Raw genomic sequence first — 14,300 nt, forward strand, 5'->3', positions numbered from 1 at the left:
ATTTTCCGTAGGGGAAAGCGCATTACCTTCGGACGACTGAAGCTTCGTGCAATTTTTTTTTTAATAATTTGGCCTATTATAATATTATATTTAGCTGATCCAATATGCCTTAAATTTTGAAAAAAAGCTATGTGTAAAATATATTTCGTCAGTTAAATCAGCATTTGTCGTAACTTCCTTTTGACAACTTTTCAGGAGACGAAATTTTAAGTTCAGCTTCATTTTTCTTAAAAATGAGCCCCGAATGCGATACTTTTGAGTCAAAATAATAAAAGTGCCACTAATAAACTGTAAGTTAACTCGAGAAAATCTTTATAAAATGATTCAAAAGCTGAGATATTTAGATATATGTTAGAAGAAACACAATAATATTTTATCGTAACTTGCATCGTTTATAAAGCCGTAACTTCTAATGTATGGAGATCTTGGAAGTTACGACAATTTTCAATAAGACATTATATCAATTTTATTTACTCTAGTGATGATAAGTGCCTTTAATTCACTAAACTAGTCAATTAAACTGTGATCCCTCTCCCTAAAAGCTTTTATTTCATAAATTTTATTGAATAAATTTTGTGCGCCGCGTCACTTGTTTTGTTTTGAATTAATGACAGATGGGCAGGGATTTTTCCTCACTTTTTTTCTCACAAATATCCAATCAAAATGATTTTATGCTTACACTATTCGCACTGTCTTTGGATATGTGGAAGAGTTTGTGAACGTTTTAATGAGAAATATTAAATTTTTGCTGCAAATTACAAGCTACGCAAACGAGCTAAAAAAAATTAACGGCAAATGCTGATTAGAGCAAATTTTGTATGAAAATTTGTCGTAACTTCTCCAAAAATGGAAGTTACGACAAATTCTGATAAATTTTTCTTAATTAAGGGCACTTACGATAATTTTTGTTTAAAATAATTTTTAATGGACTTATAAATGTTTCTTTTTCCCATGTGAGTTTAATAAACAAAATTACGCCGATTCTAAATATGTATATATCCCAAAATCGCAAAAATGAAGTTACGACAAATGCTGATTTAACTGACGATTTGATGTTAATCTAAATGTTGTCCAAAGCTTGAGTCGTCCGAAGGTAGCGCATTTTCCCCTATTTGTTTTTTGGTAAACGCTTAATAAGAACTTTTTTTATACCCGTATATATTTTTTTAATATTTTTAAACAAAATACAAGTAAATTAATCATCGTAAAATTACACAAACATTTTTTGTGTAATACGTGAATGATCGTTCCATGAAAAGAAATGAACTATAAATTGTTATTGTATTTTTTAAAAAGATATTTTAAAAGACATCCTAAAAAGAAAATGTAACTGAGTTGAAAAGACGTCCATCTCTGATTTCCTGGAAAACTTTTGGTATTTTTTTTTTGGAATAATACCAAATAGAATGGTAAAGGAAAGTGTGAAATACCCTCTTCATTCTGAAAGTGAAAGCCAAGTGCTTACTCCATGGTTCCGTACTGAACCTTCTTCACCTTGAAATACCGCCATAGGCCATAGCCCGTGATAATGCAGAGCACCACAATAGCCAGGGTGGATCCTACTGCTATGGGGGCAGTTTCGTCTCGGTAGGTTCCAGTGGCACTGCACTGAAAGGGTGGTCCCCAGGTGCTGGCCTTCTTGTACATGAAGCTCTGCATCCGCAAATCACGCAGGTAGAGCTTTGCCAGGTGCCCTGATCGGTCATCCTCATCCTGGGCGAACATCGTAATCACGCGTTCCTGATCGCAAATGTAAGACTTGCCTACGGGCGTTGGAAAGAGGAGGGTATTATGCTGTGGCGTGGACAATTTCACGTTGAGATTCGGGCGATCTACGTGCTCAAAGACGCGGTTTGAAGAAGAGTATGCAAGATCCACATTATTGATGTACCATCGCTCACCACCGGGTGTTTTTTTAAAGTTCATCGTAAGCACGAATCCCTTGAAGCCCATTGTGATACTTGACTCATCTTCATAGCATTCGCCCTTGAGGTCCACATTGTCCGGGAGGAAGACATCAGCCTCCTGACAAAGAAAGTTCAGAGGAAGGAAAAATTCTTATCTCATATGAAATTTGGCTAGATTCTCCACTCTTTCTCCCTTATCAGTATTTGCCTTATTTACATGACAAATCAAAGTCTGAGATTTGAAAGATAAGATAATTTCTCATGTGAAATTTTGCATATCAAAGCATTTTAAATTGGTGTCGAAGAATGCGCAACAATTATTTATTATCTTGTTAGTTGTATATAGTCGATTATTTACTAAATTCAAATATCATTTCATATTTAATTATGTAAAATTCATGTAATGGTTTGACATGAAAATTATAGTCCTATTTTCACCACTAGGCTTTGCATTAATTCAACCAAAGTATAATCAATTCAAATTGATGAATAAATTATAAGCCCCAGGAATTATTGAAAATTAAAGGATAACACAATTGATGCGTAGCGCACAAAATATAGTCATTTGCTATGAATATCGTTTGTTTACTTATATTATTGAACAGATAGATATCTTTTTCAGTCTGGTAATACCACAAATTAATATTTACATGTTAATGCATTTTACTTAAATAAAATTCGAAAAAGAAGAAAAATAGAAATATTTTATACTAAAACTAAATGAAAGGTTATAAATTCTTCGAATTTTGAATCAAATATTTAAAGAATAATCTTTTAAAAGATTTATCTTTTAATTGAGTTGCTCAGTTCATGAGTTTTTATACTGAATTAGTTAAAGTTTCTAAACCTAAAACATACCTAGCTAACCTTTTAAAAAAAATGATTTACGAATTTATTTTAATGTTTATCTCGCTTATCTTATCTCAGAAAATTTTAATAAATATTGTTACGAACGTAAAATGATCTGAAAGTTTTCTTCTAATGTTTGAAATGCAAATATTGTGACGCTCAATGATTCATTCTGAGAAGTCAATGATTATTCTCTTTTGTTAATAATTTAATCAGGATTTTTTCTGGGAAGCACAGAATTTATGAGAGAGTGATTCTCTGGAAAAACCTTAGCTATATAAATATGTAGCAAATGTTTTATTGGACTAAATAAAATCATTGAGTAAATTAGGGAAGAAACAGATTAGCCATTAAGATACTACATATAAATATATTTATTATTATAGGAAAAAGCACTCTCCCTTCGAACGTTCATGCCTTCGAATAATGTGAATTTTCTTTTAGTTTTCCTAAGAAACTTACACATTTCTTTTAAATATTAGTTGGCTTATCGTCAATTGTTGATAAGTCCATGATAATTTAGTATAAATCTCTTACGAAAAACAAAAGAAATTCACATTATTCGAAGGCATGAACGTTCGATGGGAGAGCACTTTCCCCTACTATTATTAAATTTATATATTTTGACTATTAGAGCAATATTTTTCATTATTGGCTAAATCTATAAAACCGATAATAAATTATATTTAGGGGAAACTGGGGCACCACCAAACACTGATTTTTATTTTTAAACTACTTGGACTATCTCGACCATTTCTTCAGTGGATAAGCATCCCTGTAATGCCTATAAATTTCTGTAAGTCTTGTCCTCTGAATGTCGAATATCTGATTAAAAAATCGCAGTGTTTGGTGCTACCCCGTGTTTGGTGGTGCCCCAGTTTCCCCTATTATTGGATTTTTAGGAGCTTTACTTGTCAATTTAAAACTTAAGTTCGTTCTGAACTAGCATAACATAGTAAAGCAATTTCTTTATTGGAAAATGGAGTTCAACTTTATATTTTCCGACAGTAAAATCGACTTAGAGGAAAGTACTTTCCCTACGAACGGTCATGCTTTCCAATAATTTCTTCTATTTTTCCTAAGACAATTACATATAATTATCAATAATTGATGATAAAGCTAACTAATATTTAATAAAAATGTGCAACTCTCTTAAGAAAAATATAAAGAAAATTCACATTATTCGAAGGCATGAACGTTCGAAGAGAGAGTACTTTCCCCTACGAAGTTTGATTATAGGGTGATTACAGAAATGCAAGCGCCTGGCAAGTTGGCCAGGCGGAGCTATTATATGAAGCTATTTCAAGCCAATTCCTAAATTGATCTCGGACTCAGCTCACAGTGCTCCAAGGAAAAAATTTATTATAATCAAAAATTTAGTATATTTATCCCTCCATACGGAAAGGTATCTTATATAATACGGAAAAACTTCTCACTTTTTAAATATTTAGCATAACGATCACGAGTGCAGAAAAATTCCTATACGCATTTATATGTGAAAGTAAGAAATTGGCTTCAACTTTGAAGGCCACTCACCGGGGACTATCAAAAATGTTATATTCGACGGATAACTTGGAATCTTCAGAACGGATTTTTTACTTATTCGTAGAAATATGTTTACTTATAATCCACATTTCATCTGAAATTATTTTAAATTTAATCTTCTCTTTACATTTATATTAAGTGAAACTCGGAGTTATTTTTAAGAACGAATAAATAAAAGCACGATACCTTCAGATGACTCTAGCTTCAGACAACTCAATTCTTTTCTCTATTTTCTTAACGGGTTTGACCTCTTCAAGAAATTTGAAGCATCAGACTAGCTATTAAAATATAATATTAATAATGGATCAAATTAATTAAAAACATATTTAAAAGAAAGAATTGTTCGAAACATGAGTCGTCTGAAGATAGAGCGCTATCCCCTACACCCCAATTTCTCCAATTCTCAACTGAAATTTTTCTACGTTTTAACCCTTTAAGGACGATTGGAACACCGGTGTCACAAAAAGAAAATAATTTTTCCTGACTACCTAAAGTTATTTTTTTCTTATGATTATACGTAATTGCAATGTTGAAGGAATCTTAGGATATTTTTTGCTATCAGCTATTTGCTATATAAAGTAAATTTTTAAGCTGAAAAATGACGAATCATATTCAAAATTGCTTTGAATTATTTTTTATACTTACAATTTTTTTTAAGCAAAACCGTTTTGGAAAAAGAAACTACAATACTCAAACATAATATTTTTCATTAGAGGGAAAATCTGTCAGTCTTCGGTATCTTCAGAAAAATTACTTAAATTTAAATTTAAGTTTTGTTTATCGGTTTACTTTTTATTGCTGATTTTCCATCGGCGAAAACTATCTCGTCGTTAAAGGGTTAAAACACAAATAAAATGCTTTCCTTATTGATTAAGGGGTTATGTGGGTCGGCATTTTAAGAAAAAACAGCATATTTCCTTGACATATTTTTGAACATAATAAACTAAAATTTAATTCGAGTTCTTAATCATATAACAGTATAGCATTTCAACTATATTTCTAAAATTTTTATTTAAAAAATTCAATTCAGTTTTTCAAAAATTACATAGTTTTCAGTGGGTAACTGTGCTATCACACTTGCACATTTAAAATTTTAATATGATTCACATTAATTGTCGCTGGTGAGAGTCCAAATGTGTAATTTGTGTGTTTGAATCATTTTATATTCAAAATTTGATCTATTTGTTGATAAAAAGGTAGACTTGGCCCGCAAAATTTGATATTAATTGATTTATAGCATTAATACGAAAAATTAATGCGATTTTCTCTTTAATTTTTTAATGTGAAAAATATTTATGCTTTAGGTAAATTTAAACTAACTTTTGCAGACCAAGTCCACTTCTTTATCAATAAATAGAAAAACCCAAAATATTAAGTGACTTAAAGACACAAATAACATATTTGGACGCTCACAAGCGACAATTAATGTGAATCACATTAAAATTTTAATGTGCAAGTGTGATAACGCCGTAAGACTTCTCACAGTATATTCATGTGACACCAAATAAATAAATATTTCCTATTAGCTGCCGAGTTAAACTTGTACTCGAACGGAAGACTTTCTTTAATTTTGATCACAACTTACTTTACACGTGGTGTAAAATACGCCGAAAATTGTATTTTTGTATAAAATTCTGCCAAAAATCCAAATTTCATTAAAAAAAAATCTACCGTTCAAGTTCGAGTATAAATTATCACCTAACATGAGATGTTTAGTTTTTTGATTTCTGATGAATACACTCTGAGAATCTTGCCCACAAAAAAACATTTTTTTTTTTCAAAATAATTCTCCGAAATTAGATCCCACCGGCTGAATTTTAAAGATTTTTAAACGAAAATTTCAGAAAATCTAGTTTAAATGTTGAACTTTTATATCAGAGGTGAGCAAAAACCGTTTAAAACCGAACAAACGTCTAATGATTATTGTACATCAATGGTCAAAACGCTTCCTGGGCAAACTGATTTTGACGTTTATTCAGTTTCCAACCGTTCATGCTCACCCCTGTTTTATATGCTTATGAACATAAAATTTTTTTTATAGGGATGTCTCCGGTAATTGCCAATAAAAATGTTAGTCACCCTAAGATGAAAACACTTTTTTGGTTTTGCCCAGAGCTTTCGATCCTGATGAAGATCTTCTTAAGTGGCTGGAAGGGCATTAAAATTACTTATTTGCAACGAATTTCTTTTTAGCATTTCATAAAGGTCATTTTTGGACAATTTTTAACTCACTCAACTAAATTGTGCTTCCAGAGTCTTTCTTAGGGATCGTGCGGTTCATAAGGTTCCAGATCATTTTTCATGTCAAAATTTATATATGTCAAAAGCCAAATTTTTTTTATGTCAAAAAAGAAAATTAGAAAAAATATGGTGTTTTGCAGTCTTTTTGACTCACGCCCACGTTACCCTTTAAATTATTTTAAAAGTTTAACACAAGTTTAAAGATTCAATTAAAAATTCAGCAGCAATTAATGCAATTACTTCCATTTTTTAAGCAGAATTTCTGGTTAGTTTAATTAAAATTTTTACATGCTTTTTAAAACGAAACCTACAGTAGACTCTCGCTCAATCGGCTCTTTTTGAATCGGGCGAAAAAATTTCTTGGCAAATTTCACGTTTAATTATGAAGCAAATTTGCTCAAATTCGTTGTAATTAATCTTATTTTATCATGGATCCTTCATCATTGAACACTTTTTGTTGAATTTACAATGACTTTGACGCCCAAATCTATCGATAATGTTAATGACATTTTGCCCCATATGCCCGATTGAGAGAGAGCCTACTGTAAATACAGTGACCGCTCTCTAATCCGGATCGCCGTAATCCGGACGAATTATCGACGGTTACATTTAAAATCATTTTGAGGTTATGTATGCACGAGTATTCAACAAATGAAAATAAATTATCCTGTGATGTTTTTGTTTAATAAATGAAGTATAATAGCACAGAATTCTCTAATTGTCTTTTTAAACTTCTCTAAAACTTCTATTGCAAAATTCTAGAAAAAAAACTTGTATTATATTTTCGAGACGTTGAACAAATTCAAAAAATTCATCCGGATTACGAAGCTGACATCTGTCATATTGATGTCTCCCAATCATCCGGATTACGAAGCGGGCACTGTAATAGGAAAATGCATAATCTTCAACAAAATATTTTAATATGTATATAATATTTTGTTAACGATCCGATCTTAAGATTAAGACCTTAATCCTGGCTCTAAGGCTTCTTGTACCGAGATGAAAAATTTAGAGAAAACTTATTTTATAAATAAAACCATCTGGTGTGTGTCTTGAATAATTGTTTTACCATGGGAAAATTAATGTGTTTTAGCGATTTTATGATGCTATTCCAATGACAAAATTAACATGTTTTTTTTTAACACGTTCTCAAGTACTTTACGCTATCGACTTTTCTTTGTGTTGGTGTCTGTCACGACTGTTTGGTGGTTTTAGAACACGGCTAGGTCTGGGGAAAATAGTTATAACAGGAACCAACACAAAAAAATGTCAATAATGGAGAAACTCTTGTGAACAGTAAAGTGCTAAAAAAAAATATGTTCATTTTTCATTGGAATAGCACCATTAGCCTTGTTTTGGTTCTTGTCACGACTGTTTTCCCAGTTCTCGTCGTAGTCCAAAATCATCAAAAAGTCTTGACGGAAATCAACGAAAAGTCGATTATGCAGAAGCACATGAGATCATTTATGTACTAAAAAAAATGCTTCTCCCCTTTTCATTTTTCATTGGAATAGCACTATTACTCTTGGATTGTATTTCATGGTACTTTCTTAATCACAGGAATTATTTAAATATTTATTGTATTCCACTGTACGATGAATATTGCGTCGTTTGAACTATCAGAATGCACTTTATTCCTCTCTGTACTACCCTGAGATTCAATTAGGGGATTGTGTAAGAATTAACTGTGATTATTTTCCACTGAAAATTACCTTGTCCTCTCCCAGCCTGTCCCTATACTGAATACTGAGAAGTCCATCAGTCCTAATTAGAATGCACGTAGCTCCATTTGTTGCATTAACCCGATAAATAGAGGTTGTAGCTGGAGAGGGAGTCACCTATTTTTACCAACAAAAAAAAGAGATTGACCATAATTTTCTTTGTGAGGAAATCAATGAAGATTTTTCTTTAGTACATTTTGTGAAGATTTAGTGGTGTACTTGGTTATTCTTGGTTTTTTCGTTGATAGACCCTCAAGCTGAAGATTTACTGCGACTTTGCAGATAGAACCTGGAAAATTCAGGAGTGGAAAATTTACATTGAAATGAATTATGTGGGTGGTATTTTCTTCTTATGGACTTACAGAAAAATATTGCAAAGAAAAAGATTTTTTCAGGTAGCATTTGTCTGGATCTTCTGTAGTTTTCTTCTGAGAAATTTTCTACACAATTTCACGATATCTCACAAAGAAAATAGCACTTTCCAGTGGACTTTTTAGTTACAATTGATTCTCATTGAGAAAATGCAATATATAGATTTTTCAGAAGCGCGCATGAGCATGAGAGTCCGTGGGAAGTTTTCAATGAAAATCAATGGAAAGACCCTTCTCTGCAAGAGGGGGTTTTGGAGACTTTTCCAGCTGATAGTTGAAGAATTTAAAAAAAATACTTTTTAAAAAAAATCTTTAATATTTATTTCAAGTATCTACATTTTTTACAATTCGTTCTTTTTCTCATGAGATTTTTTGCTCTTCTTTCCCTTCTTGCTTTTCTCCTTTGACTTCCCTGATTTCTTTCCCTTTTTCTCACTGGACTTGGATTCTTTAACCTTTTGGGATTTTTCCTTCTTCTTCTTTGGTTTTTCCTCTTTCACTTTGGCCTTTGTTGGTTCAACTTCTTCCACTATTTGGTCAACTTCCGGTTCCTCTTCCACAATTTCATTTTCCGTTTCCTCCTCCTGCACCGCCTTCTCAGGAATTTCCTCTTCTGCTGGGTCAATGATTTCTTCCTTGACTTTTCCCTTGGATTTGGCTTCCTTGGCTGTTACCTCCAAGGAAATCACTAGGAATGCACAGAGAAGAACAATCACGAGACGCATTTTGATTTGATTTTCTTCACTGAACAACTGAAGGTTGTCTCAGTGTGTTTGGGTATTTTATAGCTCAGGAGATAGTCAAATGGGATGCATTGTTGCTGGCTGGTGTCTATCTAATTGTCCACTGATATCTGGTGGAGACGTAAATAGAAATAAACAGTGATTTGGAAGGTAAATATTTGAGAGATTTTGCCATTAACGCGTCTGCGGTATATTAATTCTCAGTAGAAATTTTATTGTGGCTTTTATCATGCTGCAACAATGTATTGGAGGACTATCTAATCTAGAGCGAAAATCTAAATTTTGTGAAGAATCTTGGAATTTCTGAAATTTTTTTTGCAATTTCATCCCAAAAGTCGTTATTTTATCTTTTCAAATTTGAATTTCTTTGCATTTTTTGTGTTTCATTTGTATAACTGCAGTAGCACAGAGGGCGTTTTAAACAAAAACATTTTAGTGAAGCGGAATTTTGTGAAAATCTGGAAAAACTTGGGAAAAAATGCCCTACGCCAATCAGCCATCTGTCCAGATAACAGAATTAACCGATGAGAATGTGAAATTTCTCGTAGAGGACACGGATCTCAGGTAAATGGAGAGAAAAGTGGAGTCTTTTCAAATCTAACCTCACTTTTTGTGGTTTCAGTGTCGCAAACAGCCTCCGGAGAGTCTTTATTGCTGAGACTCCCACTCTGGCCATCGATTGGGTTCAGCTGGAGGCGAATTCTACAGTATTGTCGGATGAATTCCTAGCTCACCGGATCGGACTCATTCCCCTGATCTCGGATGACGTGGTGGAGAGGATGCAGTATACCAGAGATTGCTCCTGCCTGGACTTCTGCACGGATTGCAGCGTGGAATTCACCCTGGATGTAAAGTGCAACGATGAGCAGACACGCCATGTAACTACGGCGGATCTCAAATCCAGCGACCCGAGAGTCCTTCCGGCAACTTCTAGGCACCGGGAGGACGATGACAATGAGTATGGAGAGAGCACAGATGAGATCTTGATTATAAAGCTGCGCAAGGGGCAGGAGTTGAAACTGAGGGCGTATGCAAAGAAGGGATTTGGGAAGGAACACGCCAAATGGAATCCAACGGCAGGAGTTTGCTTCGAATACGATCCGGACAACGCTATGAAGCATACGCTCTACCCCAAGCCAGATGAATGGCCCAAGAGTGAACACACAGAGCTAGATGACGATCAGTGTAAGTAGAGAAATTTCTTTATTTTTTGTTTTACTTGATTTCCGGACGAGAAATTGGACTTTGCAGACGAAGCTGAATTCAATTGGGAAGCCAAACCCAATAAGTTCTTCTTCAATGTCGAGTCATCCGGTGCCCTAAAGCCCGAGAATATCGTGATGATGGGCGTTCAGGTGCTGAAAAACAAACTGTCCAATCTGCAGACGCAGCTGAGTCATGAGATTGAGAATGACACTCTGGCTTTCTGAATTTTGTAATTCCATGTGAAAATTTGCAAAATGCACTTGAACATGTTTTTTTTTATTAATATTCCTCGCCATCGTCATCGTTTTCGTCCACTCCATTGTCTTTCTGCTGCCCAACGGCCGCCTGCATGCTGAACCATTGAGCCTGTTCGGCTGCAGCTTGCTCCTCGCGGGCCTTTGCAAAAAGTTCCTGCTGCTGCCTAAGTAGTTCCTCTTCCGGTATGCCCAGGTGCTCCAGCCGTGTACTCTGTCGACGCCTCTTGGCCGCCACGGCTTTGCAGTCATTGAGAACTGCCTCAGCTTCCTGCTTGTAGTCCCGGAATCCCAATCTCTCCAAGGCTTCGAGCACATGTTCAGCATTTATTGTCTTTTTATTGCGTAAATTGCACACTTCATTCGCCTCTGAGCTAATCAGATGAATGAATTCTGTGCAGCAATTTAGAATCAATTCCCGGCTTTCATTAGCCACCCGTATCGAGGGAATCTGCCCCAGAAACAGAATAATGTCAACAAGGATTCTCTCTCAAATTGATGCTGCATATTCTCACCAATTCCTTTATCATCTTATTTATGCTAGCGCGGGGAAGTGTCAGCTCATCATCTTCATTTGGTGGTGGGCACAATTCATCTTGTGGATTGGACATTATTTATTCTAATTTTATTTACTAACAAAAACACTAAACATCAAATTATTTCTCGATTCGATCTCACGGCTTTTGAGGTTATGTTAACCAGGATTGCCAACTTTGGGAATTTAAATTTAAAAAAATAACGACGATTTCAATTTTAATCCGAGTTAACCCTTTAACCCTTTAACACTTCGAAGAACCCTAACTAAAAGTGTCACGGAAGGACCAAGTGGCAGCCGCTGCCACTTATCGGATTTTACATAATATTTTAATATTTTTACATATATTTTAACATTCGGAGCCTCAGTCAGTTCTTTTCTGGTGTCTGAAACAGAAATTTCACCTCCTTGGGTACTGTATCTAAAGATTTTTAACCATTCGATGTTTTCATTTTTATCAGAATCATGGCGTCAGGGAAAGTGGTCTGCCTTTGAATGCGGCAGCCTTTGAATATTTCAATTTTTCTCTTATTTTTCAAAGCAAAAATTCTACATATGAACAATAGTTAATACTATTAACTATTTTCTATTAACTTCGCTTAACAAAATGGATTTTGAGCTTTGGTAAATAAGAGAAAAATTGAATAATTCCCATAATTATTCATATTTTATACATATATCCCAATTCAATATTTCCCATAATTCTTCTCAATAATTTGCAAAAACACTTTCAATTTGTTCTTTTAAGGCTTTTATACACTAACAATCAAGAAAATTACATCTGCAGAACGTCAAAGTCCCATATAAAATGCATATGGCAGCAACTGCCACTTGGTCCTTCCGAGTGCAGTTTTTTGTTTTTGCAATATATTTACATTAATATTTAATTTTTATTAAAAATTTTATAACGAAAAAATAGCCAGATAAATTCTGCACGCATTCAATCGGGCCTTCAGGCGAAATGATATATTCTTCAATATAAAAAATAAAATTGAAAACTAAATTGGCAGCGGCTGCCACTAGGGTCCTTCCAAGTGTTAAGGACGAGAAGCTTTCCGCTGAGCGAAATTCAACGAAATCAAGTTTCCCTCGATATTTTAGCCTAAATAAGAGATTTACGGTTAAAAAGAAGAATTTTTCCCATCCCTAGGAGTCCTGGAAAAATATGGGTCATATATGACCCAATCGTCCTTAAAGGTAAAAAGGCATAAAATTTTCCAGACGACTAGTTTACTCGTTTGCTCTGTTATTTTTGAAAGATAAATAACTTGAATACATTTGTAATAATAAAAAATATATTTAGAGTACGAGTAAAAATTAAAACGATCAAAAATTAATTTTAAAAAATCTCATTCAATTTTTGGTCTCAAAGACACTTGAAGACTTCTACACAAAAACAATAATTTTTATGAAAAAATGTATTATTGTTTACCTCATTTTTAATTTTTATGATATTCATCGAAACAAATTTCGCATACTGGTAAGGTAACACAGAGGTAAATGTCGCATGCCTCACAAATACAATTGGTCTTATAATCCTTTTTTTCTGATAGCACCATGGTCACCTCAGTTTTCTTCGAAACATGTTTGATGGTAATGGGTAGGTGCAATGTTGTTTGTCTCTGGGAATTTAAGACGTACAGTTGCACATTGCTGTGGATCTGGGAGTTCTTCCGGAGTTAATGCGTTTTCGATGAAGACTTCAAAGTCCACTTCATCCACGTCTTTTTCCAAATCGCTCCTTGGAAATTACAAGGGGCCAACTCACTTTTTGGCGATTTTGAGGTTTTAATGCACTCAGACAGAGAAAATTTCAGATGATCTGAGTCAATAAATTTCGTTATTAGAAAAGTTTTTCAAAATTTTACTCTTTATGATTGCTTGCGCGGTTTTGTTCGAAGTCAAGGGGCACAAAATAGATTTAACGTTCAAATTTTTGTGAAACAAGGGACTAACTCAAGCACGTTGATCCCTTTGTCATTCTAATTTCATGAAAATTTGCGCATCATTTAGAATGACAAAGAGCTAACTCATAAAAAACATATTTTGAAAGGTAAAAATAATGTATGTTTCGATGTTTATAATAATGCTCATACAAATAGAAAAGAATTAAATTGTTTTTATTAACATACTTAATTGAGATAATTATTTATACAAAGTTGAATCTTTCATGCTGTCTCCTGAAAAATGGCTCAGATTGAGTTGGCCCCTTGTAATTTCCAAGGAGCGAAATATATTATGTCGCTTTCGTTCAGGACAAGATTGTCGGCATCATCGCTATCTTCCGGGCATAATATGTGGATGATTTCGGGTTCATTGATCATGATTTTTTCCATTTTTGAAGTCATGTACAATAGTAAAAAGTTATGAATGTACAACATATAGGGGAAGTGCTCATAATTTTGGACAGTCTGCTTATAAGCATCGAAGTTCCAAGTTTGAAGTGCGATATTTTCTATATTAATTGACATTTCTTGTTACTCTCTTTTCAGAAGGGTTGTTTAGAAATTTAGCAAGCTATTTATCGTCTTATTTTTATTATAATTAGTTTTAATACGTTTAAAAATGAATTGATAAGTAGAGGTGACCTTGGCTCTTATTTTGGACAACTTGTTTATTAATTTGTCCAACTTGACTGTAAATTTGGACAGCTAATCCGCCTCAATAGGATGCCCATTGTTCTTCATTTGATAAACCAATCTTACCAAGTCCTCTTCCTGTTCATGTAAGGGAAACGTAGAATGTCACAAGAAGCCCGGAAACTTTCCATATCATTCAATAAAGTAAGTTGACTTCGATACTCCAAGTACGTGCGGATTCGCTCATTCCCTGACCTTTCCGGGAGCCTTTTAAGGCTTTTCTCGCTACATATCGTTCGTAGAGATGATGCTCCTTTGTTTCTCCAGGCATTTGTCCAACCTAGTCATC

At 33.9% G+C, this 14,300-nt stretch overlaps 4 protein-coding genes across 4 annotated transcripts; 1 reads left to right on the top strand and 3 right to left on the bottom strand.

Annotated features, from left to right (window-relative positions):
- Nucleotides 1-1,053: 1,053 nt before the first annotated feature.
- Nucleotides 1,054-8,683, bottom strand: LOC129803812 (lysosome-associated membrane glycoprotein 5). The gene is made up of 4 exons (XM_055850615.1): nt 8,626-8,683; nt 8,458-8,552; nt 8,255-8,380; nt 1,054-2,025 (listed from the first exon to the last, which is right to left on the bottom strand). The coding sequence occupies exons 1-4, from the start codon at nt 8,663-8,665 to the stop codon at nt 1,462-1,464; spliced, it is 825 nt and encodes a 274-aa protein (XP_055706590.1). The 5' UTR covers nt 8,666-8,683; the 3' UTR covers nt 1,054-1,461.
- A 247-nt stretch (nt 8,684-8,930) lies between these two features.
- LOC129803837 (uncharacterized protein DDB_G0286299-like) lies at nt 8,931-9,359 on the bottom strand. Its single transcript, XM_055850650.1, has one exon. The coding sequence runs from the start codon at nt 9,357-9,359 to the stop codon at nt 8,976-8,978; it is 384 nt and encodes a 127-aa protein (XP_055706625.1). The 3' UTR covers nt 8,931-8,975.
- Nucleotides 9,360-9,461: 102 nt separating this feature from the next.
- LOC129803810 (DNA-directed RNA polymerase II subunit RPB3) lies at nt 9,462-10,848 on the top strand. The gene is made up of 3 exons (XM_055850614.1): nt 9,462-9,941; nt 10,000-10,562; nt 10,629-10,848. Exons 1-3 carry the CDS (start codon nt 9,856-9,858, stop codon nt 10,805-10,807), a joined length of 828 nt encoding a protein of 275 aa, XP_055706589.1. The 5' UTR covers nt 9,462-9,855; the 3' UTR covers nt 10,808-10,848.
- Nucleotides 10,797-11,536, bottom strand: LOC129803828 (protein Dr1). Its single transcript, XM_055850640.1, has 2 exons — nt 11,353-11,536; nt 10,797-11,288 (listed from the first exon to the last, which is right to left on the bottom strand). Exons 1-2 carry the CDS (start codon nt 11,446-11,448, stop codon nt 10,863-10,865), a joined length of 522 nt encoding a protein of 173 aa, XP_055706615.1. The 5' UTR covers nt 11,449-11,536; the 3' UTR covers nt 10,797-10,862.
- Between the last annotated feature and the right edge of the window lie 2,764 nt (nt 11,537-14,300).

Source organism: Phlebotomus papatasi, chromosome 2 (genome assembly GCF_024763615.1).
Source record: "Phlebotomus papatasi isolate M1 chromosome 2, Ppap_2.1, whole genome shotgun sequence".
Classification (NCBI taxonomy): domain Eukaryota; kingdom Metazoa; phylum Arthropoda; class Insecta; order Diptera; family Psychodidae; genus Phlebotomus; species Phlebotomus papatasi.

Bases quoted from the DNA above. Each gene is read 5' to 3' on its own strand.
- LOC129803812 (XM_055850615.1), bottom strand. From the start codon at position 8,665: ATGCTACCTGAAAAAATCTTTTTCTTTGCAATATTTTTCT. The intron at 8,553-8,625 runs GTAAGTCCATAA...TGAATTTTCCAG, and splicing joins TTTCTTTGCAATATTTTTCT to GTTCTATCTGCAAAGTCGCA. The intron at 8,381-8,457 runs GTACTAAAGAAA...TGGTAAAAATAG, and splicing joins CCACTAAATCTTCACAAAAT to GTGACTCCCTCTCCAGCTAC.
- LOC129803837 (XM_055850650.1), bottom strand. From the start codon at position 9,359: ATGCGTCTCGTGATTGTTCTTCTCTGTGCATTCCTAGTGATTTCCTTG.
- LOC129803810 (XM_055850614.1), top strand. From the start codon at position 9,856: ATGCCCTACGCCAATCAGCCATCTGTCCAGATAACAGAATTAACCGAT. The intron at 9,942-9,999 runs GTAAATGGAGAG...TTGTGGTTTCAG, and splicing joins GTAGAGGACACGGATCTCAG to TGTCGCAAACAGCCTCCGGA. The intron at 10,563-10,628 runs GTAAGTAGAGAA...TGGACTTTGCAG, and splicing joins AGAGCTAGATGACGATCAGT to ACGAAGCTGAATTCAATTGG.
- LOC129803828 (XM_055850640.1), bottom strand. From the start codon at position 11,448: ATGTCCAATCCACAAGATGAATTGTGCCCACCACCAAATGAAGATGAT. The intron at 11,289-11,352 runs GTGAGAATATGC...TTTCTGGGGCAG, and splicing joins ATAAGATGATAAAGGAATTG to ATTCCCTCGATACGGGTGGC.